The 23,192-nt window shown below is 43.7% G+C and overlaps 1 protein-coding gene across 1 annotated transcript in view; it reads left to right on the plus strand.

The window, feature by feature from the left end:
• LOC124800105 (coiled-coil domain-containing protein 149) overlaps positions 1–23,192 on the plus strand; it is a 58,268-nt gene that overhangs the window by 23,128 nt on the left and 11,948 nt on the right. Inside the window, exons 9-11 of the mRNA XM_047262970.1 lie at positions 187–331; positions 14,462–14,640; positions 19,992–20,123. Of these exons, the coding sequence (XP_047118926.1) occupies positions 187–331; positions 14,462–14,640; positions 19,992–20,123 (456 nt within the window). The remainder of the gene's footprint in view (positions 1–186; positions 332–14,461; positions 14,641–19,991; positions 20,124–23,192) is intronic.

A 23,192-nucleotide genomic window follows, 5' to 3' on the forward strand; every position in this document is an offset into this window, starting at 1 on the left:
ATTAGTTTTTTTCATTTTGACCCTCCTTTTTGCATCTCACTAAAAAAATGCAATTTTTAATTATTCTTAAATTCATCATTGTAAAATGTGACAGGTATTCTGTTGTTATGACCACAACTAAGAGACAAGAAGAAGAAATTGGTTTAGTCACCAACTGTCATTAAAAGCCTGACTTTTCTCTTTCAGTGCAACAACTTCTTGAAAATGGCACTGCTACACAGCTACCAAATACTGCAGCCACTGTGGCAGATCTGAAAAGTCTCTGCCTTGCACTTCTTGAGGCGCTGGGTGACAAGACTCTGGCATTGTCACATCAGAAAAAAGCTAACAGGTGAAGTGAAAATAGTCACTCTCGAGATACACTTTTAACATTTGCAAAATTTCTAAGTTTGTTAATTAGAAGCCATGTTATAGACATTTCTCTTTGTTGTACTAATTGTTCTGAAAGTTATTATAAATGTTCTTTGTGTAGTTATTAAAGCTAGCTTCTGCCTTTTTTATCCTACTCCTTTTCTGAAGGATGCTAGATTGTTTAGCTCAGTCGAAAAACAATATAATTGCAAATTTTTGTGTAGTGGTAACAGGAAGTGTAATGTACAACATACTAAAAACGGCCTCACCGTGGTGTAGGGAGTGTTTAAAGGTCACTTTTTTGTTTGTTTTCCATGAGTAACTCCAAAACCGCAGCTTCTAGCAGTAATGTTTCCCAATACAAAATTAAACTACATTAAATTTCCTACAAAAAAGGTCCTGTTCATTTTTCCTCTATGAATAGCAGAGTCTGCATTGCAGGGGATGGAGATATCACTGATTATCAATGCATTGCTTATGGTTCATGTAGATTTATGTTTTTCCACATCCAACTGTCATGAATGGGTCACATAAATTTGTTTTTCATTCTGCAAGCATTTTCTGAGACCTGTTGCTCATGCCAGTAACTATTTCAATTTAACAAAAGGTTGTACATGAGTTGGAGGGTTCAGTGCAGTGAACAACTGTATTAACTTACTTTTATCGTTCATTTTACTGCCAATAATCAGTACCTCGAAATAGTCAGTGTTGTCGTTGATGCCTTGTGCTGTATGAAGTGAAAACGGTTGATGGAAAGTGAGATTCTTGCTGAACTGTTTTCAGACAATTGTTCTGATGTTCCGAGTGATTCAGATGATGTAACTGATAGTGGTAGTAGAAGTGAAGAAGAAAACCACATGGCTGTAATCAACCAAAGTGAAATAATTGTGAATGATTTAGCTGACAAAGCTTCTGACAGTGGAAGTTGTCTGAAGAACAACAAGATCATTATTCTAGAAACATGTAGAGGAATTCCAGGTTTAAAAATGCTTCCCAATGAGATGCATAGCATTATAAGCACTGTGATATTATTTGTAGGGCTGAATTGTTCGATCAGATGTCATCACAATCAGAATAGTATCACAAACAATACAAACAAAAACCATTATAATGAATCTCTCAAGTGTCCCAAATTTACAAATATCTCTGCTGTTGAACTGAAAAAATCTCTGGGCATGATAATCTTAATGGGCAAATAAAAAAAGATTATTTGAAGGATTATTGGTCAACAGATCCTCTAACAGAGACACCAATATTTGACAAGCTAATGAGCAGCAATCAATTCGCGCATATATGGAATTCATGGCATTTCAATGACAATTCCTTACGGAGTGGGTAGAAAAAGACTCTTTACATAATTGAACTTATGCTAAAATACCTCCTAGATAAATTTCAGACTGTGTATGAACCTGAACAGGAGCATTCTCTTGATGAAGCAATGATATCATGGAGAGGACTGCTTTGTTTCCAGTCATATAATCCTGGAAAACTTATCAGATTTTGTTTGCTTGTTCATATAGTTTGCAAAAGCATAAGTGGATATATCTCCAGTCTAGAAATATCCAGTGGGGAAGGAAAAAATCTTCAAGACACTATTTCTCTCTGTACTTTCACCTCACTGTGGCATGTGGCACCACGTTTATCAAGACAGTAGAGCTATTGCCGAAACACTTCTAGAAAGGAAAACAAGAGTTTGTCATGCAATTCGCATCAATAGAGGTCTCCGTCAGTGTCTACAAACAGAAGTCAAATCTCTAAAGAAAGGTGACACTACATTTTGAAGAGAAGGTGACTTTTTCCGCAGGTGTGGAAAGATGAAAGGGAGTTGATAACGATAACAATAATTCACGATGCAGCCATTGTTGCAACAGGAAAAAAATACAATGGGAAATCATACAGAAACCAAAATGTATTGTGATGTACAACAAAATTTATGAAAGGTGTGTATAGAGCTGATCGATATCTTTTGTGTTGTGGAACAATGTGGAAAATCAGTCAATGGACAAAGAAAGTAGTATTGTTTCTCTGCGAGCCTCACTGTGCAAGTGTGCCACTCTCTGTACCACGTGAAGTCCGTGGCGAATTGTGTTTCCTGCGGTCATGTATTTAGGTAGCTGCGCAGCATTACCCCTGCAGTCTGTTACTCACCGTAGTTCGCGTGTGCATCTCAGCTGTACTGCATTCCAATTCTGTGTGTTGAGATACATACTGTCGTTGTTTGGAGTGTTCCCGTGTTGTTGTTGTCTCGCCATGTTTATCATCTCAGTTCTTGCTTGCTTGTCTCGTATTGTGGCCTGATCGGTCGCAGTGTTTGTCATCATCTACTTGTTTGTCTGTCCTGTCTGTTAATTGTTAGTAATACCTCCAGCAGCTCCCTTGCCTGGTGGCTTTGTGTCCATTCTCTGCCATGCATCGCTCACTGTCACTCACGGCTATAACAGTTTCTAATAAATTGTGCTTTGATTAACACATACAAAGGGTACAGAAACCTAAATCCAGATATACAAAAAAAATATAAAATGTTCCTAAAAGAAGTTGAAAGAGTCTAGACAAGTGACCATCAAGTTGGTGCAGCAACTGTGGAGGAAACTGAAGCAATGCGACCTACAAAATGAGTACCTGTTAAGGATCCACCTGGGGTTGTCAGGGAACGTGAAAGAACATACTATTCATACTTTTGTGAGAAGTGGAAAAAGGAAATATCTAGCACGGCCATGCAGAGTTTGTGCAGTGCGTTGTAAAAGAAATGAAACAAGATATTACTGCCAGTTTTGTAAAGTACCGTAACATAAAGATGTGTTTCCAGAGGTATCACACCCTTTGAGAATATTAGAACAACATACAAACATGTCTGCCAAGTTTCATTAGCATCAGACATCAGTAATTGCAGCTACATTCAGATAAGGAAGGCATTCAGACACGCATCTTATGAAAACTGCTGGAAACTGTGACAATAACTGTGGCCCCCAGGGGCTCGCCACTCTTTGGCGGGTTCGTGCTTGGCTACCAAGGGCACGGGACACTAGCCTTTGCAGCGCTTTTTCCCATCCGTGCTACATGTCTGTCCTCTTGCTATTCTTTTTCGCGTCCCTTGGGGAACATGTTAGGATGTTATTGGGAATGTTGTGCATTGTCTGTTGCTGATGTAAGAACAGTCTCACCTTTGTTCTTTGCTCCCTTTTCCTTTCTTCATTTCCTTTCTCCTCTTATTCCTCCACTTTGGCATTTGAGGTTCCTCTTTTTCTTCTTCCTCCCTGAGTACTCCTGAAGGCCGGCCCATGCATCTGACACATAACAGGTGACTGGGTAACGTGTAATTCCCAGCCCTGGGTCAACAGGTAGGGTTTGCACGTACCCCTTGGTATCGGACAGGCCCAGGGAGGGGTGGTTGAATGAGTTGCAACCTTCCCAAATTGCCGATTGGTCCCTCTGTCAGATGTTTGGGAGGTGTGACCTGAGATGTGAACAATCACCTAAGGCGGGTGTGCCCCCTTGAAGGGAGCCCCCAGTTGGAAGGAGCGCATCATCAGAGACGTTGGCAATCATGGGGGATTTTCTCACAGTGAGTCAATCAGCTTCCCAATCAACGTCTGCAAAACGTAAACGTAATGAGGCTAATGATTCGAAGACCCTTCCTGCTGCACCATGGTTCCTTGTGGTCTCACATACTGACTTTGGTCAGTCCTTCCCCACAGTAAATCTGTTTATTATTCAGAAAGGTGTTGTTGCAATTGCTGGCCCTGTGAAATCCTGCTCTCATTTACAGACTGTCACTTTGCTTTTGGAGACTGCTTCTGATTCTCCAGCACAACTGCTTGCTGCCTCACTTCTCTATGGCTACCCTGTTTGTGTCGAGGCCCATAGAACTTTGAATTCTTCCTGTGGTGTAATTTACACCAGGCTGCTCGACGGTCTAACTGAGGCAGAAATCCAATCTTACCCCTCTAATCAGTGTTTCATTAGCGTCCATCATGTAATGAAAAAGGTAGATTCCTCCTTAGTGCCCACCCTCACTCTTTTCCTCACCTTTGATAGAGTGGTGCTGCCATCAAAGATCAAGCTACGAAATTATCACAGTCTGGCCATACATTCCAACCTGATGCATTGCTACCAGTGTCATCATTTCAACCACAGTAGAACATCTTGTCGACACCCAGCCAAATGTGTAACCTGTGGTAGGGATGCACACAAGGGCGATTGTCCACCTCCTTCTCTCCGCTGTATCAACTGCGATGGTGGCCATGCTGCCTCGTCTTGGGATTGTCCCATGTATCTTGATGAGTAGGCTGTCCAAGAGATTCAGGTAAAGGAAAAAGTGCCTTACCGAGTAGCTCGCAAGTTACAGGCTACTCGCAAACCCTGTATTCTCCTGTCTGGCACCTATAGTTTTGTTCTTGTTACCCCTCCCTCCATGAAGGGTGTGGCCACGCAGACATGCGACCTCAAATTCAGCTCTGAGGTTGTGAAATTGCCCAGTGTCAAGGTAGCATTGCCATCCTCCTGTCCCGCTGTACAACAAACCGTCCAACTCTCGCCGCAAGGGGTGAAGCCACCAGCTACACAACCAGTAGGCAGGAAAGGACAGGAGTAGTACTTCCGTGAAGACTTCCTCCATCCCTCCAGCCAAACAACACCAGAGTCTTCCTCTAACCAGAAAGGCTCAAATAAGTCCACCGAAGGCAAATGGTCTTCACCTTCGCCAACTCGAAGTTTTTCGGTGTTTGAGTCCACGGAATGATAGCACAAGCAAGCCGATGCTTTTCTGGACCCCATGGGGCAGGATCCTTCTGCTTCTGTGCCCTGTAGTTGCAACTCTACACCGACTGTCATTTCGTGGCCGCTGAGTTGACACCCCTACATCTCTTCCTCCTCATGACTGTCCTCCAATGGAACATTCGCGGCCTTTGGTCCCACAAAGAGGATTTACGGCTGATTTTAGCTTCGTGGCATCCCCTTGTACTCTGCCTTCAGGAAACGAAATTGTGCTCTCACGGCCGCTTTGAACTTTCACATTACTTACCAATTTGTTTTGACCTTCCCCCTGAGGTCGGCATTCCATCTCATGGGGGTTTCATGGTGCTCATACGGGATGACATTCATAGTCAACCCCTCTCCCTGGCTCTCCGTCTTCAAGCTGTTGCAGTTCACCTTTTTTTTCCCGCCTGACTTTTTCCCTGTGTACGTACCATTTATGTACCTCTGTCATTCAATGTCACTAGGGCAGACTTCCTTCAGCTTATTGGGCAGGTACCTCCCCCATTTTTGCTACCCGGTGACTTTAATGTGCAACATCACGTTTGAGGTTCTCCCAGGACCTGCCTTCTTGGCTGACCTTCTTAACTAACTGAACCTCTTCTGCCTTAGCATTGGAGCACCCACTTTCCTTTCCGACTCCTCACATACCTATTCCCATTTGGACCTATCCTTTTGCACTACCCAGCTTGCCCACTGTCTCGAGTGGTTCGTTCTTTCAGACACCTACTCGAGCGACCATTTCCTGTGTGCTCCCTGTTTGCTGACTCCTACCCCATCCGTGTGCATGCCCAAATGGCAGCTTACTAAGACTGACTGGCAGCTGTACTCCTCCCTGGTGACCTTCGAAAAACAAGATTTTCCCCAGTTGTGATGACCAGGTGGACTGTCTAACCAATGTTATCATTACTGCTGCAGAACATTCCATTTCTTGCACTTCCTCTTTGCCACGTTGTGTCCCTGTCCCTTGATGGACTGAAGCATGCCACAATGCAATTCACACATGGAGACATGCTCCCCGCATTTTTAACCATCATCCTATGATGGCAGACTGCATTCATTATAAACAGATGTGTGCAAAGTGTCATCACATTCTTCAGGATAGCAAACGAGCTATCTGGATTTCATTCACTAGTTCTTTTAACAGTTCCACCCCTTCCTCTGTCTTGTGGGCCAACCTACGATGGCTCTCTGGTACCAAGATCCATTCCCCGATTTCCAGCCGCAAAGTAGCAGACGATGTTATCGTGGACCCTATTGCTATCTCCAACACCTTGGGCCACCATTTTGTGGAAGTTTCGAGCTCTTCCCACTATCACCCTGCCTTCCTCCATCAGAAACGAGCGGAGGAGGCTTGGGTGATACCCTTCTGTTCTCCGACTCATGAGTGCTACAAAGCCATCTTTACCCTGAGGGAGTTCGATCACGCTCTCAGTTCATCCCAATTCTCTACCCCAGGGCTGGACGCCATTCCCATTCAGATGTTGCAGCGTCTTTCTCTTACGGACAAGCACTTTCTGCTTAAACATGTACAACCGCATCTGGGCAGAGGGCACATTTCCCAGACACTGGCGTGAAGCCACTGTCATACCTGTACCTAAGCCCAGTAAGGACAAAAACTTTCCTTCTAGCTACCACCCCATCTCTCTTACCAGATGCGTTTGCGAGTTGATGGAATGCATGATTCATGCCCGGTTTACATGATGGCTCAAGTCTCTCAATTTACTGACGAATGCACAGTGTGGAAATTGAGCACGGCATTCTGAAGTTGACCATCTCATTTCTTTGTCCACCCATGTCATGAATGGTTTTCTGCAGAAATCCCAGACTGTGGCCGTGTTTTTTGATTTGGACAAGGTCTAAGACACCTGGTGGAGAATTGGTATCCTCCGTACTCTTTACACGTGGGGCTTCCGTGGCTTTAGGCATCATTAAAAAATCGAGTTTTCAGGGTGCATGTGGGTTCTGCTTTGTCGGACATCTTTATCCAGGAAAACGGTGTGCCTCAGAATTCCATCTTGAGTGTCATCCTCTTTGCTATCGCCATTAAGCCTATCGTGGCCTGTCTCCCACCGAGCATCTCCAGCTCCCTTTTTTGACGATTTTGCCATCTATTGTAATTCTCCTTGGACCTGTCTCACTGGGCAACATTTCAGCAATGTCTTGATCGCCTTTACTCCAGGAGCATTGACAATGGCTTTCGCTTTTCCACTGACAAAACAGTTTGCTCTTTAAAACTGCATATTTAACTGTTCCTTTTTGTGAGGTCAGCAGCTGAACACATTGCTGGAAACAACAAAAATAAAACTTGAGGGCAACCAATCACTCATTTATATATGAAATATGAGTGATGCATAAGCTCACCTTGAATGGTCAGATGTCTGCTCTTCTCAGGTCTTTTAACAACAATACTGTAGTTTTAATGGCCATGGTGGTCTAGCAGGTAGAGAGCTAGGCTCTGGGCCAGGAAGTCCTGGATCTTGAATATGAGCAGGGATGTTTCCTCATTCCAGTCCCTCAAGGATGGCCTCAGGTCCATACTGCCTGCTACCGAAATCAGTACTGGGGATCTTTCCTGAGGGTTAAAGGTGGCTAGGGCAGTGGGCTCACCACCCTCCCCTCTTATTGCTGTGGAGGACTAAAAGCTGCACTCCACTTCATGGGTTGTGCATCATAGACTTTACCTTTTTTAACGGTAGTTTCACATCTGTGCATGCAAATTTTTCTGTCATTATTATAATATGACTTAGTTTTGTGTTTATAATTAAATGATGTGCATATTTCATCATGTCTTTGCAGCGTATTTCTTGATCCATGAAGTTGTAAGAATGTACCTGTTACTAGTTCTTCTCCTCTTGTGATATTTCAGCTTTGGAACAGCTAGCCATATTCTGAGAAAGCTGTGTGATGGACACTACAGCCTTCCTCTGGCTTCTAAACTTGTGGAGTGCAGCAATGTGCATATTGCCATGGACAGTAGCAGCTGAAGAAATACAACTTGGACAGCAGAGCTGTGCACTGCCTGCATTCACTCTACAGTGAACATATTTTGTAAGAACTTGAGTCTGAAGCATTGGCCTATATTGATGGGGACACTGTATCATGGTCTGATAACTGGCTACTGAAAGTTCTGGGTTCCATACTTGCTTAAATTGAGGCCACCATTGGGATTATGTCTATGATCTGACGATTCATAACTCAGGTGTGTGTAAGATCCTGTGTGTGTGTGTGTGTGTGTGTGTGTGTGTGTGTGTGTGTGTGGACTCTCACGTATTGGACAAATGACACAAACCATTCAAGAACAATGCTTGTAAATATTAATGATAAACCTTCCTGCTGAATACTTGCCTCCACATCATTCTTCAAGGATTTGATCATCAAGGAAACTGTTGAAGCCATCAAAGGACTTAATCACAATGGCGGCTCCAGTTTCAGTAGAGTATGGAATATAGTCCTTTCAGCAGTCCGCTGTCAGAAGCAATGATAATATCCCCTTATCAATATGGCCTAATTCTATAACTAGAGTCCTCCACCAATGATATCTGTTGCAGACTGCATCCAGTTAGTTCATAGCTCTGCAACCTGATTGATATTTCTTTAGCTGCTATTGTCTGCAGCCACATGTGTGTCTTATGGTTCGCTCCAAAGACAACAGGGCATTTTGAGCCAAAATATCAGAAATGGAGAAGAATTGTTACAGCTGCATTCTCAGAACATGGATCAAAAGGTGTACTGTTCTACATTATCATCAGACCACATAACACTAAAAGAAGTTGTTATTGATTGAACCAGTACTACCAAGCAAGGTGGCGCAGTGGTTAGCACACTAGACTGGCATTCGAGAGGATGACAGTTCAAATCCACATCTTTCTGTCCTGATGTAAGTTTTCCAAGATTTCCCTAAATCACTCCAGCTCCACCCACTGGGTCATTCAGAGGGCATAGGCAATTTCCGCCCTCATCCTTGTAACATTTCAAGCCAAGGGTGCTCATACCTGGGGACAACGGGAGGGGTGGGGGTCACCCACCAGCCCCTATCTCTTAGGGAAAGGAAAAAATATAGTTTATTAGGTATTTTCCTTTCAATAAAATGATTTAAAAGCCAGTATTATGCAGCTTTTTGACAGGACCGGAACTGTAACTTTTTTTATCTCTGCTTACAAGTCACCACTCATCTTCCAAAATATTAAAAATATACCGCACCCCCAGGTCTAGGCCCCCTCCCCTCCAAACTATTATATCGGTGCCCTCATTCTGAGCTTGTGCTCTGACCCTAATGACTGTATAGTCGACGTGATGTTAAATCGTAGTCATCCTTCCTTCCTTTGTTTTTGAACCTGTGCATCATGTTCACGTTAGTTGAGGATTTATGAATGAATTTGCTTATGAATTAAGTTCCTTACTGTAGTAGCCACCAGAAAGATCGCGGGAGGCGCACATTGGCACGGCGTGTCACGGACGGTAGTTGCCGTAAGTAGAGTCCCGTCAACCAGAGGGCACGCGAGAATTCGGACGCGACCTCTGCCGGCATGACAACAACAACAACAACAACAACAACAACTCCGGCAGCACGGGCCGTGCCCAGTCAGTTAGCATCGGGCATGCCTAGGACACAGTCCCGGTCTACGCTAAGTGAAGTGCGACGTAAACGTGAACAGTGTTACTACACAATTGGCGACGAGTAGGGTTGTTCTTTCGCGTGTTGCGTCGTTGTTCCGGTTTCGCAGCTTCTCCACGGTATGGAGGATTTGGTGCGAGTTTTGGTTGCGCAGCAGACGGAACTCATGGCCACCATGAAACAAGTGCTTCCGGCGTTGCTCTCCACACCGTCCCTTTCCCCCGTATGATGAGACGGCGGAGGATTGGGACGCATATGAACATCGCCTTCGGCAGCATTTCGAGGCGTTTCATGTTGCCGATGTGGAGGTATGTCATGCTCTCTTCTTGTCTTGGATATCTCCCTTGCTGCATCAAGTTTTGCGGCAGCTAGCGCCGTTGCAGGAACCCTCGTCCTTGTCTTTTGACGCATTGTGTTCATTGCTGTCTTCATATTATCGCCGCCGCAGGCATGTTGTGGCGGCTAGGGTCGAGTTCTATCAATGCAAGAAACAGCACCATCAGTCTTACCGGGCGTGGGCCGCTACCCTGCACGGTCTTAGTCGCAAGTGTCATTTTGTCACGGAGCAGTCGCAAGAGTCGTACGCCCACGTTATGGTACGCGACGTCATTGTTCGTTCGGCCCCTGATAGGGAGGTCCGGCAACGGGCCCTGCAGTTAGAAAACCCTTCCCTTGAGGAAGTCCTGTCCATTGCTCAATCGTATGAAGTCTCTCACGCCGCAGGTCAACATCTGGAAGCGTGGTGCGACGTCGCGAAGGTTCAGGGCTGCACGGCCGCGTCCACTGTGTCAGGGGTGGACGACGTGCGAGCGGTACAATCCGGCCGTTACGGCCGCTCCCGCACGGCGCGTAAACAGAATTCCGGCCGCCGGCCCCTGTTGCCGTCCTGTGCATCGTGCTATATACATCATGATCGGTCAGAGTGCCCCCAGCGTTGGGCCGTTTGTCGCAAATGTAATAGAAAAGGTCACATTGCTAAAGTTTGCCGCTCAGCCTCAAAAGAATCGAAGGAAGCAGGTACAGAGGACATGGACGTTGACATTCAGGAAGTTTCATTGGGCCAGGCTCCCGACGCATCGGCACGCAAACTCTTTATCGAGGTGTCGGTTTGGTCGCGCCGGTTACAACTGCAAGTCTATATGGGCGCGGCAGTTTCGTTGTTGAATGCACAAACTTATTCCGACCTTGGATCGCCCCCGTTGGCGCCAGTTTACCGGCATCTACGCGGTTATGGTAAACAGTTCATTCCCCTACTGGGTTAATTCACTACAGACGTGACTTACAAAGCAGTCACTCGGCCTATTACTTTTATTGTTGTCAGTGATGCGAGCACAGCTAACCTTTTTGGCCTGGATGCCTTTCAAGCTTTCGGTTTTTCTATCACGGACACGATGCAGTTGGTCTCCGAAGACGTTCCCTATCAATCATTGGAATCTTTGATCTCCGACTTTCCAGATATTTTTGAGGAGGGTCTGGGGCGTGTTTCAGATTTTGAAGCTCACTTAACGTTGAAGGCGTCGGCTCGCCCACGTTTTCTACGCGCGAGGCAGATCCCCTTGGCTCTCCGCCCTCAGGTAAAGGAAGAGCTAGACCGGCTGACAGCCCTAGGGGTTGTTCTTCCCATTTCTTCCAGTGAGTGGGCTTCGCCCCTCGTTATTGTAAGGAAGCCCTCGGGAAAATTACGTCTTTGTGGCGATTTCAAGGCCACCATTAATTCCCAATTGGTGGTGGACACCTATCCTTTGCCTCGTGCTGATGAATTGTTCTCCTCCGTGGTGGGAGGCCAATATTTTTTGAAAATCGATCTGTCGGAGGCTTATCATCAGATACCACTTGATGAGGACTCCAAACGGTTGGCGGTCGTCAACACCCAATTTGGCCTTTACCAATACCAGCGGTTGGCCTTTGGAATATTCAGTGCCCCGGCAATATTCCAGCATTATCTTGAGCACGTCACGTCGACAATCCCTCATTGTATTAATTACCTGGATGACACAATTGTCACAGGCCGCAGAATGAAGGAACACTTGCACAACCTCCGCACCCTCTTTCTCAAATTCAGGTCTGGGGGCTTGCGTTGCAACCTGCATAAGTCAACCTTCTTTCAACCGTCCATTGAGTATGTGGGCTACACCATCTCTCGGCACGGTATTCAGCCACTAGGCAGTTTGGTCCAAGGTATCGTCAACCTTCCTCGGCCCGCTTCGCTGAAAGAGTTACAAGCTTTTTTAGGCAAGATAGCCAGCGGTTCATTCCCAGCTCTTCCACTATAGCCCACCCCCTGTACTGCCTCCTGCACAAGGGTGTTCCTTTTGCTTGGTCGCCTGCATGCAAGCGAGCATTCACCTCGTTGAAGGGCCTCCTCACGTCAGCCCCTTGTTTGGCTACTTTTGATCCCCATAAGCCGTTGGTCCTGGCTACAGATGCTCCCCAGTATGGGGTGGGGGCGGTCCTGGCCCATCGCAACGCAGATGGTTCCGAGCAACCACTGGCGTTTGCGTCTAAAACGCTTAGTCCCGCGCAGGCCCATTACTCCCAGGTGGAAAAAGAGGCTTTGGCCATTGTCTACGCTGTTACCAAGTTTCACCCTTTCTTGTATGGCACGAAGTTTCAGTTAATCACTGACCATAAGCCGTTAATATCGTTATTTGGCCCCGCCTCTCAGATTCCGGATAGGGCGGCCCACAGACTACAGCGCTGGGCCTTGTTCCTCTCTAAGTACCATTATGACATTCATTTTCGCCCTACAGGACAGCATGCCAACGCCGACGCTCTTTCCTGTCTTCCGGTGGGCCCGGATCATACGTTCGATCGAGAGGAGGTTATGTGTTTTCATTTGGATGAGGCGTCCCGCCAAGCGGTTGATGGCTTCCCGATCACTAGTTCTCGAGTCGCCAGGGAAACGGCAGCTGACCCGGTTCTTCGGCAAGTAGTTCGCCTCATTCAGCAGGGGTGGTCATCCCGCCCTCCGGGCCGGTCCTCGGACCCTCTTCGTAATTATTTTCTTCTAAGGGACCGCCTCTCGGTCTTGGAAGGCGTTCTCCTTCTGGCTACCGATGATACAGCTCCTCGCGTGGTTGTTCCTGCAAGTTTACGACGGGAGGTCTTCACGTTATTACATGCGGGGCACTGGGGTGTTTCCCGTACTAAAACCTTGGCTCGCAGACATGTGTACTGGCCCGGTATTGACAGAGAAATTGAGCACTTGGTGGCTGCCTGTTCCCAGTGTGCGAGCCAACAAGCATCTCCCAGGGCAGCGTTCTCTTCATGGCCGCCGGCAACCCAAGCATGGGAACGTGTTCACATCGATTTTGCGGGCCCGCTTCTCAACAGTTTTTGGCTCATTGTCATTGATGCTTATTCCCGATTCCCATATGTGGTTCGCTGCTCCTCTACCACTTCAGAAGTTGCAATCCAGGCACTAGCAAAAATCTTTTCTGTGGAAGGTCTGCCAATCACCCTGGTCTCGGACAATGGCCCGCAGTTTATTTCGCAGACCTTCCAGGATTTTTGTAGGCGCTTCGGTATTCGGCATGTTTGCTCTCCCCCCTTCCATCCACAATCGAATGGGGAAGCTGAGCGCATGGTGCGCACATTTAAGACGCAGATGAAAAAGTATGTGCACGAATTTCCTGCGGAGGAAGCATTGACGTTTTTCTTGACGGCATACCAGACCACACCAATGGGAGAACGCAGCCCCGCGGAGCTCCTCCATGGGCGTCAACCTAGGACTTTGCTGCACCTCCTCCGGCCTGGTCCTCGCCAGTCTTCACAAAACGGAGTACCTGGCTTTCCACTGGGTATGTCGGTCTGGGCCCGTGGGTTTGGTCGCAATCCACATTGGATACCAGCGGTGGTCCTGCGCCGAAATGGCCACCGGCTCTATACCTTGCAGGCGGGGGACCGGGTGGTACGTCGTCACCTAAATCAGCTACGTCCACATTCGGGCACCCACCCTCTGCCCTCTAGGACACCGGCTTCCCCATTGCCGGCACCTGTGTTGGTTTCACAGGGGACGTTGCCTCCTCTCCCCGCTGTGCCTCTGCCGCACTGCGATGGTTCTCAGCCTTGGCAGCCTCCAGTAGCTCCAGCACCGGCATCGTCATCGTTCGAGATGCCCCAGCGAGAGCCGGTCCCCGTAGCAGGCCCGGTTTCTCAGGTGGTTGGTTCACCTGTGGTCGTCCCTTCCCCTTCGTCCCTGCCACTGGGTCTTGCCCCTCCCGGGGTGGAACAGGATCCGGAGTTCGACAGCTTGTCGCCCGTTCTGTTCCGGGCTCCGGTTGTGGGACGACGGGGGCCTCTTCGTGTGGGTCACTTCCAGCCGTATGCGAAGGTTCCGGCTCGAGGGTTGGCAGATCCCCTCGACTCCGGCCATCCAATGGATGTGGAGGTCATCGCTCCTGCCCGACACTCCACCTTCCGACGCAGTGGATCACAGTGGCTTCACCCCCCGAAGGAGGAGGAGTGTAGTAGCCACCAGAAAGATCGCGGGAGGCGCACATTGGCACGGTGCATCACGGACGGTAGTTGCCGCAAGTAGAGTCCCGTCCACCAGAGGGCACGCGAGAATTCAGACGCGACCTCTGCCGGCATGACAACAACAAGTGTGTGACATAAATGTTGCTGGTGTGGGTGTAGATTAGAAGTATCTTTGTGATGAAGCTTATATTTCAGTTATCTAAATATGTTTGAAGGTAACAAACTTTTATCTAACAGTTCCTTTTGTGTAATTTTTTAAAGGATTCTGGCAGGGCGCATTAAAGAACTGGAGTATCGATTAGAAAGGATAGAAGGAGGACGGGTTGCAGCATTTCCATCCCAGATACTTCTTGAAGGCTACAGCAGTGCAACTGTAGACCGTGAAGTGGAATGCCTGTTCAACAATGATTCTAGTTCAGAAGGAGATAGCAGTCTCAAAGGTAATTCCCAGTTTCTTGCTTTTTTTAAATCCTTCACTTAAAAATAATTATTGGATTCCCTTGCAAACTATATTACATTTAAAAGTACTTTCAGGCTCTTAGCAAAAAAAAAAAAAAAAAAAAAGGGCTGTACTTTACTGCTCTCTTTATCACATTATATCTGTAGCTAAGTGGATGGTGGACTGGAACCACAAAAATGAAAGCTTTGATCTCCAGTTGGCCTCACATCTTTTCTGTCACATGGTGTTTGTTTCACATTTGAAATCTGCTTTCTAGGTATGAGAAATGCCAAGCTGCTCAGTGGTTTCAATTTCACATTTGACTGGATATCGCTCTAAGTAATTCACTTCAGGAGTTAGAGAAATGCAAGGGTATACTTCTTGCAATAGGGCCATGATAATAAAGCACTGCTCTCCCTCTCCCTCCCCCCATCTCTGAATACTTATTTTTTTCTTTTCCAAATGATGAAAAACTAAAAAACACCATGGACTGTCAAATTCTATTATGCAAGATGACCTTTATTGCACCATGCATGTACAGGATGGCTATAATTAAAGTTCCAGTTTCAAAACGCTGTAAAAACAAAACCCCACTCAGAATGACATCAAATTTGAACAGAACATTGTAGAGGAAGGGGGAAATGTTATGGAAACAAAAAAAGATTAACAAAAATTTTACCACTAGATGTTGCTGCATGCAGCAAAATATTTAATGTACAGAAGTTAATTTTACCTAAAGTTTACTGCCTTAGAAATAAAAACAAATAGCCACATGTGAAGTCAAATTATGAATAAAACAACAGATCATGTTATCATTCTTCACCAGCATTCCCTTGTAGTTTAAGTCAACAACTCCCACTTTCTCTTCTCCTCTCTCAATAGTCTGACCTCTTGATAGTCAGTGGCCAATCATTTTACTTAGTCATCTGGTGCTGCCCTCCAGTGGCAAAAACAGGAGTCATTGCGCAGAATTTACAGTGTCTTATTCCGCTTCAAGTTCATAGTTTTTTTATATTGATATTAATCCTATTAGCAGGATCTTTTGTAGGTATCTAATAGATTTTAGTCATAATTACAAAGTGTTGGGTTGTTGTTGTCATTTAGCCTTCAGTCTGAAGATAAGTTTGATACAGCGCATCATGCTAATCTGTTCTGTGCAAATCTTTCTTTTTTTCCCTCTGTGTATTTACTGCTACCTATATATATTTGAATGTATTTACTACATTCAAAACTTAGTCGTCTTCTAAATTCTTTGCTCTCTCATTACCAAATTAACTATTCTTTGATACAAAAAGATGTGTTCTATCAACTTATCTCATCATTGTATCAAGTTGTGCCACAGATCTCTCTTCACCCAAATGTTATTTAGTGTCACTTCATTATTTATCTGCTCTGTCATCCAAGTTTTGCTTCCATTTAAGGTTACACTCTAGACAAATGCTTTCCAAAGAGACCACTGAACACTTAAATTTATGTTTTTTGTTACCATTTTTTTCCAGAAAAGCTTTTCTTTCTGTTGCTGTCTTCACATGAATTCTCTTTACTGCTGTTGCCATCAGTTGTTATGCTCCCCAAATATCAAAACATGCCTATTATATTTGGCATCTCATTTCCTAATCTAACTTCTCCATAGTTCCCTAACTTAATTCGACTGCACTCCATTACTCATGTTTTGCTTTTATTTGTTTTCATCTCTTAACATCTTTTTAAGGCACTGTTCATTCCATTCAGCTGATCTTGCAAGTCATTTCTCATCTTTGAAAAAATTATAACGTCATTAAGGTTTATCATAGTTTTTATTTCTCTTTCCTGAGGTCTAATTTCTTTTCCAAATTTCATCTAGGTATCCTTTCTTGCTTGATTTATGTGCAATTGAATAACATGAGGAGTATGTTACAACTTTGTCTCAGATGTCAACTACTGCTTCATGTCCTTTGGTCAGGGAATATATAACCTGGGAAATCCACAGAAAGCCTGGGAATTTTTAAGTATTCTGGGAATTTTTGTCTTTATTTAAATTTTTTGTCAATTTTGACTGGTAAGAACTGATGCTTTAACAAAGAATTTTACTTCAGCCTACTACTGCAGAACAATACTGCAGCAATAAAACACACACAAGAGAATAGAAGCAAAATAAAATTTTAGTTGCAAAGAAAGTGTTCTATTTACAACAACAAAACACAGTGCACACACAAGAATCTGCCAAGAACAAAATGTGTCAAAGACTGTGTAATACCTTGTAACAAATTGCATTGGACATGTCTTTGTTGTGGGCCTTGTTTTGATGAGCATGATGTCACAACATTTCCAACACGTTGCAGGAAAATATTGTAAATAGTGGTTTGAGAAGCATTTCTTTTAAGTAATTTCCCTTTTACGCAACATGAAATATGTGTGAGAATGTGTTTGAACTTTTCAAATCACAGTGTGTTAGACTCTCATTCAAAACTTAACTCTGGGGACCAGACACTTAGAAAAATTTCAGACTCGGAAGACCAACCATTTATGCCATTGGCACATTTGTGTTTGATTTATCTCAAAGGCTAACAAACACTAAAGAAGACCAAGTCTCAGGGTTAGTTTTCCATATTTATTTTAGTTGTTTAATAGATTACAAATTATGCAGTAACAATGACCAAAAAGTGTAATTATCCTCCAAAAAAAGTGCGAAATTAGTGTTTCAGCAGTTTGACACTTATTAGCTTTTTTCTATTGAAAAGTCTAAGTGCCCAACAGAACACGTATTCAGCCAGGTAACCCACAAAATGTTCGGTGCATAACAGTGAAATTTATAATCATGCTTGTCAGAAATATTCAGTTGCTGCAATTTAAGCTGTGCTCTTATGACCCACCACCTTGGGGGGAAAAAAGGCAGAAAGTATTTAATGAATGATATTGTAGGTCAGAGCTTAGCTTTTCTTGTAGCTGTACTGTATTTTTATTAATTAACTATTCCTGTGTGTGTGTGTTCATGCTGCTTAGCAGCGATGTTGCTGTTGGCTGATTACATCAAGTGAATATCTGCTATCATTGACTGGGGAGATCACATGACATCAGCTATCATTGGCTGACAAAAGCATATCACAATCTAGCTTTCAATGCTTTGGAAGCTACCATGCTGTATTTGGTGGAATTCTCATTTATACTTCCGTAATACCAAAATATGCAGTGCAAATGTTCCTGCACATCAAAGATCTTTCCAAATAGTGTTGATTTTTGCTGGCTTTCATTCCCTGAAGTGCAGGGAAGGTCTGTACTGGTGAATGAAACCTTCAAAGGAATGATAAGTTTGACAGCTGTGAGGGAAAGCATATTGTCACTTAACAAGCAAAAAATGTGTGTTCACCAGGGACAGAGTGTATTTTCACCCGAGAAAAAGTGTGTTTTTAACTGGTAAATCTGGGAAAACTCTGGGAATTTGTTTTTCTTGTCTGCATATACACGCTGTTTGATTCTTAAGACTGCATTCAAATAATGACACAGTGAAGTACTTGGGCAGAGCATGTCGGAGATGCAGAAGTGTGGACACTTGACAGCAACTGATTGATGCGTAGAAATCATGGGTCCCAGAATTTTCTGTGGTGGGCAGTTCTCTTATTCAATAACAAGGCCCAATCCTGTGTCAGCATTATGGATATTTTCCCAGACAGTTTTAGTTTGCCCACACTATGTAAGACATACTATGGAAATAAGTTGGAATGAGATAGTAAATTGTTATGTTTGCAGTAAAATAATAAATTTAAGCAATATTATGTGTTTCATATGCTCCAGATCAGTGGTGATTAATATTTGTAACAAACGCTTTCCAGATATGCTTTATGAAATTGAAACATTTTTAAAACTAATTAGAATTTATTTTTATGAATATAATGCTTAATAATTTCAGGAAACAATATTTAGAAATACTATTGAAACTAATGATCTGTGTGATCGAGCCTACTTGCGGGACAATATGTACTGGCATATTTTTATGTGCATGTTCCAAAAATTGTGTGAATCTTATAATTTCCATTTGTTTCCATACACCTGTTTTTTTTTTTTTTTCACTCGTGGGAAATCGGTAACTAGCTTTATTACTTTGTGTGATATTTCTACTTTTTAACTGACTTGTGCACCAAATTCCTCCCTATTTTTTTTAGAGTGCTTTTAATTTCTGCTCTGTAGTTTGGTTTTGTTGTCGTCATATTTTTTCTATTATATAGAATCTCATTTTAAATACAGTATGCAACAGACATAAATGCAGTGGTGAATGGTGGTAGAAAATTAAGAACATGATAAACCATGTTGGAGGCTGTATGAATTGTGCAGTTAATCTACATCTACAACGATACAAATTCTCCGCAAGCCACTATACAGTTTGATAGCAGAGGGTGCCCCATACCACTGTTAGTCATTCCCTTTCCTGTCCCACTTGCAAATGGAGTGAGAGAAAAATGACTGTCTGTATGTTTCTGTAAAAGACCTGATGTCTTTCATTTGGTCTTCGTTTCCTTACACAAAATGTATGTTGGTGGCAGTAAAATCATTGCAGTCTGTTGCAAGTGCTGGTTCTCTAAACTTTCTCAACTATTTTGCAAAAAGAACATCTTCATCCCTCCAGGGATTCCCTTTTTAGTTCTTGGAGCATTTCCGTAATCCTCACTTGCTGACTGGACCTACTGGTAACAAATCTAGCAGCACAGATCTGAACTGCTTCAATGTCTTCCATTAATCCAACATGATGGGGATCCCAAACACTCGAGCATAACTCGAAAATGGGCTGCACAAGTGTTCTGTATGTGGGCTCCTTTATCGATGAGCTGCACTTTCGAGAATGCTCCCAATAAACTGACATCAACCATTCACCTTTTCTACAACTCACCTTACATATTTGTTCCATTTTATATTACTTTGGAACGTTACAGGTAGATATTTAAGTGATGTGACTGTCAATCAGTTACACCACTAATACTGTATTTGGACACTTTGGGATAGTTTTCTTACTTTGCTTCTCCCAGATCTAGAGCAACCTGCTATTCATTACAGCTAATAAAATTCTATCAGATTCATAATCCTGTTGACAATGATTAGGTGACAGCGAATAGAATCATTGTTTTTATTGAAAAGCAAATTTTGGCTTCCTTACTTTGCTAACAGTTTATGTAATTTATAAATTCTTGAAAATATTAACAAAATTTGATTTTGTTCCTGCGAATTTCAGTGAATTTTTGTGTGCAGAGCATCTCTGCATGAGACATGAAAAGAAAGTATTAATTATTTTCCAAAGAATTTAATTTTATTGCTTGCAGGTATCCTATTTTGACTGCTCCATTCTAGTACTGTTAAACTCACCAGTGCATTTGAATGTTCCAGAAGTTCAAGAAGAATGTGTTGATGATAGCATGGAACCAAGTCATCAGATGGAACAGTGTAGCAAGATGCCAGGTGATACGTGTAATCTTTCAGCTATTGCACATCTATCGTTTGGCAGTGGATGCAGAACTGGTAAGTTACTGTAATGGAAAGCAAATGTAAAAGCAGAATTACCATTTTAGGTAACTGTTTAAAACTGCATCTCTGGTTCTATTGCTGTAGCAGGACAATGTAGAGTGTGCATTAGCAATACTTTTACCATCTTTTGGTGTGACTTCCTAATGCCAAAACAAGGAAACACAGTCTTGTATATATAATCGTTCATCCAAAATTTCATAGTTTTGCTTTCAGTGTGTGTTGACATGAAATCTGGCAGCTGAACCAACAGTTCAATAATTTTCTTAGATAGTGAACCAATAGTTCAATCATTTTCTTGTATCATCAAGAAATGTTATTGCTAGAAGTTAATCTGATGATGCACTTATTGTGTCCCCTATGGGATTATGTTACTGTGAAGACATATTTTCATTCGAAATTGGTGTACATTTTAGGTTACTTGATCTTGAACTTGTTCACATGCATAGTAGTAGTTTTCTGCTTAACAATAACTGGATATTTGATTTGTGAGTACACATTGTAAGGGACAAGAGTTTGCATTGGTGTATCAAAATGTGTCATCAGGTAACAACAATGGAGTCATCTAAAGATTTGTGCAGTTTATTGCTGCCTTGCTAAGAAAGGATTGATTGCATATATCACAAATAGCATTTAGGGGCTGGCCAATTATCATGCATATAATTAACCAGGAAGAGTGCTTTCTGCTGGTTGTTAAAGAAATTGAAGTATCTGCATTCATGTCACCATAGCATTTGATACATCTTGTAGCACTGCACAGATGGTACCTCATGGTGACTCCATTATCTGTATCCTCTTTAACATTTCAACCACAAATCACCAACCATGTGATAACTTTCGCCAATTTTCAAGCAAGATGGTGCAGTGGTTTAGACACACATTTCAGTGGAAGGCAGCTAAATCAACATCTGCCATCCAGATTTAGTTATTTCGTGGTTCCCCTAAATTACTTACAGCAAATGCCTTTAGAAAGAGCATGGCACATATCTGAGTTTGTGCTCTGTCTGAAGTGACACTGTAGTCAGCAGTATGTCAAACTCCAATCTTCTTTGCCAATAACATGTCAGCACAACTGCTAATCCACTGTTTATATCTTCAGTCTTGTTTACAGATGAGGCAAAATTTGGAAGAAGTAGAATACAAATTCTTACAACAAAACTTTGCTGGCTGATGAAAACCTTACTGTACAAGTCAAGTTCAACACCAGTAACATTTGAAGTTCAACATGTGGAGTGCAGTTGTAGGCTACTGCCTTGTAGATCCCAGCACATTTTGTGTGTGATCTGATGTAAAATATTTGGGTGCCTGCCCAGGTCATGTCGTACGTTCTACATCATATTTCGGAAACACTTGTGTTATCATCTTCAGGTGGTTCCTGACAACTACTGTGTTAGTGTCCTGTATACATTACCCATTATCACCTCCATCACTCAACTCCTCTTGCTATCCAGGCAGCAACAGCGGTTGTTGGTGGAGGCAGTGGTGGAGGTGGTGGTGCCTGACTGCGAACTATGGTCTCCATTGTTGTGCTATCAGTGTCAGCTGTGGACCTCACTTTTGTAGGGATCCTTTTCTTTTTATTGGCTTAGTAGACCACTACCTTTGTTAATTATATCTTCTTGGACCCTAATTTCAACAGCCTCTTTAATAACACAACCACAGAAGAGGAAGACTGCCTAAGTATCTTGGTTTTGTTGTAATCTGTACTATGGCCACTTTTTACACTATGGTTGGCTAGAGCTGCTTTGGTGCTTTGGCATAATTCATTATGGCATACATGTTCACAGCAGCCCCTCTTCTACCATTTGTATAGTTCCCCCAATGTATGCTCTGCTGCGTTAGTAGGGGATTTGGTAAACCCCTAGTTGGCAAAGGCTTAAATCATCCTTGACTGATCCTAGTAATGTTAGGGGATTGGCAAAATACACTTTTAACATTGTGTTTTTGCAGCTACTGCTAACAAGTGAGATGCACACTAATGATTTGTGCTCCTCTTTTTCTTCCTGTGTTTGTGTAGGTACAACCTGTGTAAGCACACGCTGTATATGCTTGCTGCTATCCCCATTTCCTTGGAATGTTGCCTCCAGGTGTCTCAACTCAACTGTAAGGATGTCTTGGTCGCTGATGGATCACACCTGTGAAAAAGTGTGTGCAAAACACCTTCATGTGAGGAGTTGTGGTATCTGATCGAGGCATGTACATACTGATATGATCCAAGCTGGGGTCATTTTTGTTATCAGGAGGTCGAGCAGAGAGCAGGGGTGAGTGATCCTGTAGAGTGCGGGAGTGCTAATGAAACATAATTCAATTAACAATAATTTATGGCAAGAGTTTTACAGTCATTCCACCTTATTCCTGGTGCTGCCTAGCAGCAACTGGGGAGTCTGTGGTGGTTGAAAGCATGTGACTTTCCAAGCTCAGATCCTGCATTGCCCATGGTCAGTGCTGCAGCATCGTGACAGGAGGCTGTGCATCTTTGCAGCCTGACTTGGCTGTGGCTGTCCATCAGAGCCTCAGTGCTCTCGATGAGTGAAGCTGCACTTAGGCTCAGCTCTGGAAATTGCATGCCCCTGTTGTCGGTTGTCAAACTGGCATGTAGGGAAAGTCCCAGGAGCAACATGAAGGACGGCCCAGGTTGTGGTACCAGTGTACGGCTGGTATGAGGGTACTTGTACTGCCCCAGTAGCAACGGCATAGGCACCCAAGCACCTGTGTTTGAATAGCATGCAAACAGGTAGGTTGGTTCTTCATCCAAAGAGGATCGGCCCAGCTCCCCTCCTCAGTCACCATTGTGATCATCAGGTATGTGACCTGCAGATCAGAAGTCCCCTCCACAGCTGAATTGTTGTGGATTTTAAGCAGTGGACTTCCAAATTGGCAGCAGCTTGTAGGTGCTAATTGATTCACCAGAACATCCTGGTTTCCATTGATATCTACAATGCAGGTTGAATGGCCTAGCTCAGAGTGAGCTTGAGGAGGGCAGAGGTCTTATAGTAGGCGATGATGTGGTGCCCCCCACACTGGTGATCGACTGTGCTCTCATTTTCTGAATCTGTCAGTGCTCTT

Source organism: Schistocerca piceifrons, chromosome 1, assembly GCF_021461385.2.
Source record: "Schistocerca piceifrons isolate TAMUIC-IGC-003096 chromosome 1, iqSchPice1.1, whole genome shotgun sequence".
In the NCBI taxonomy this organism is placed as follows: Eukaryota; Metazoa; Arthropoda; class Insecta; order Orthoptera; family Acrididae; genus Schistocerca; species Schistocerca piceifrons.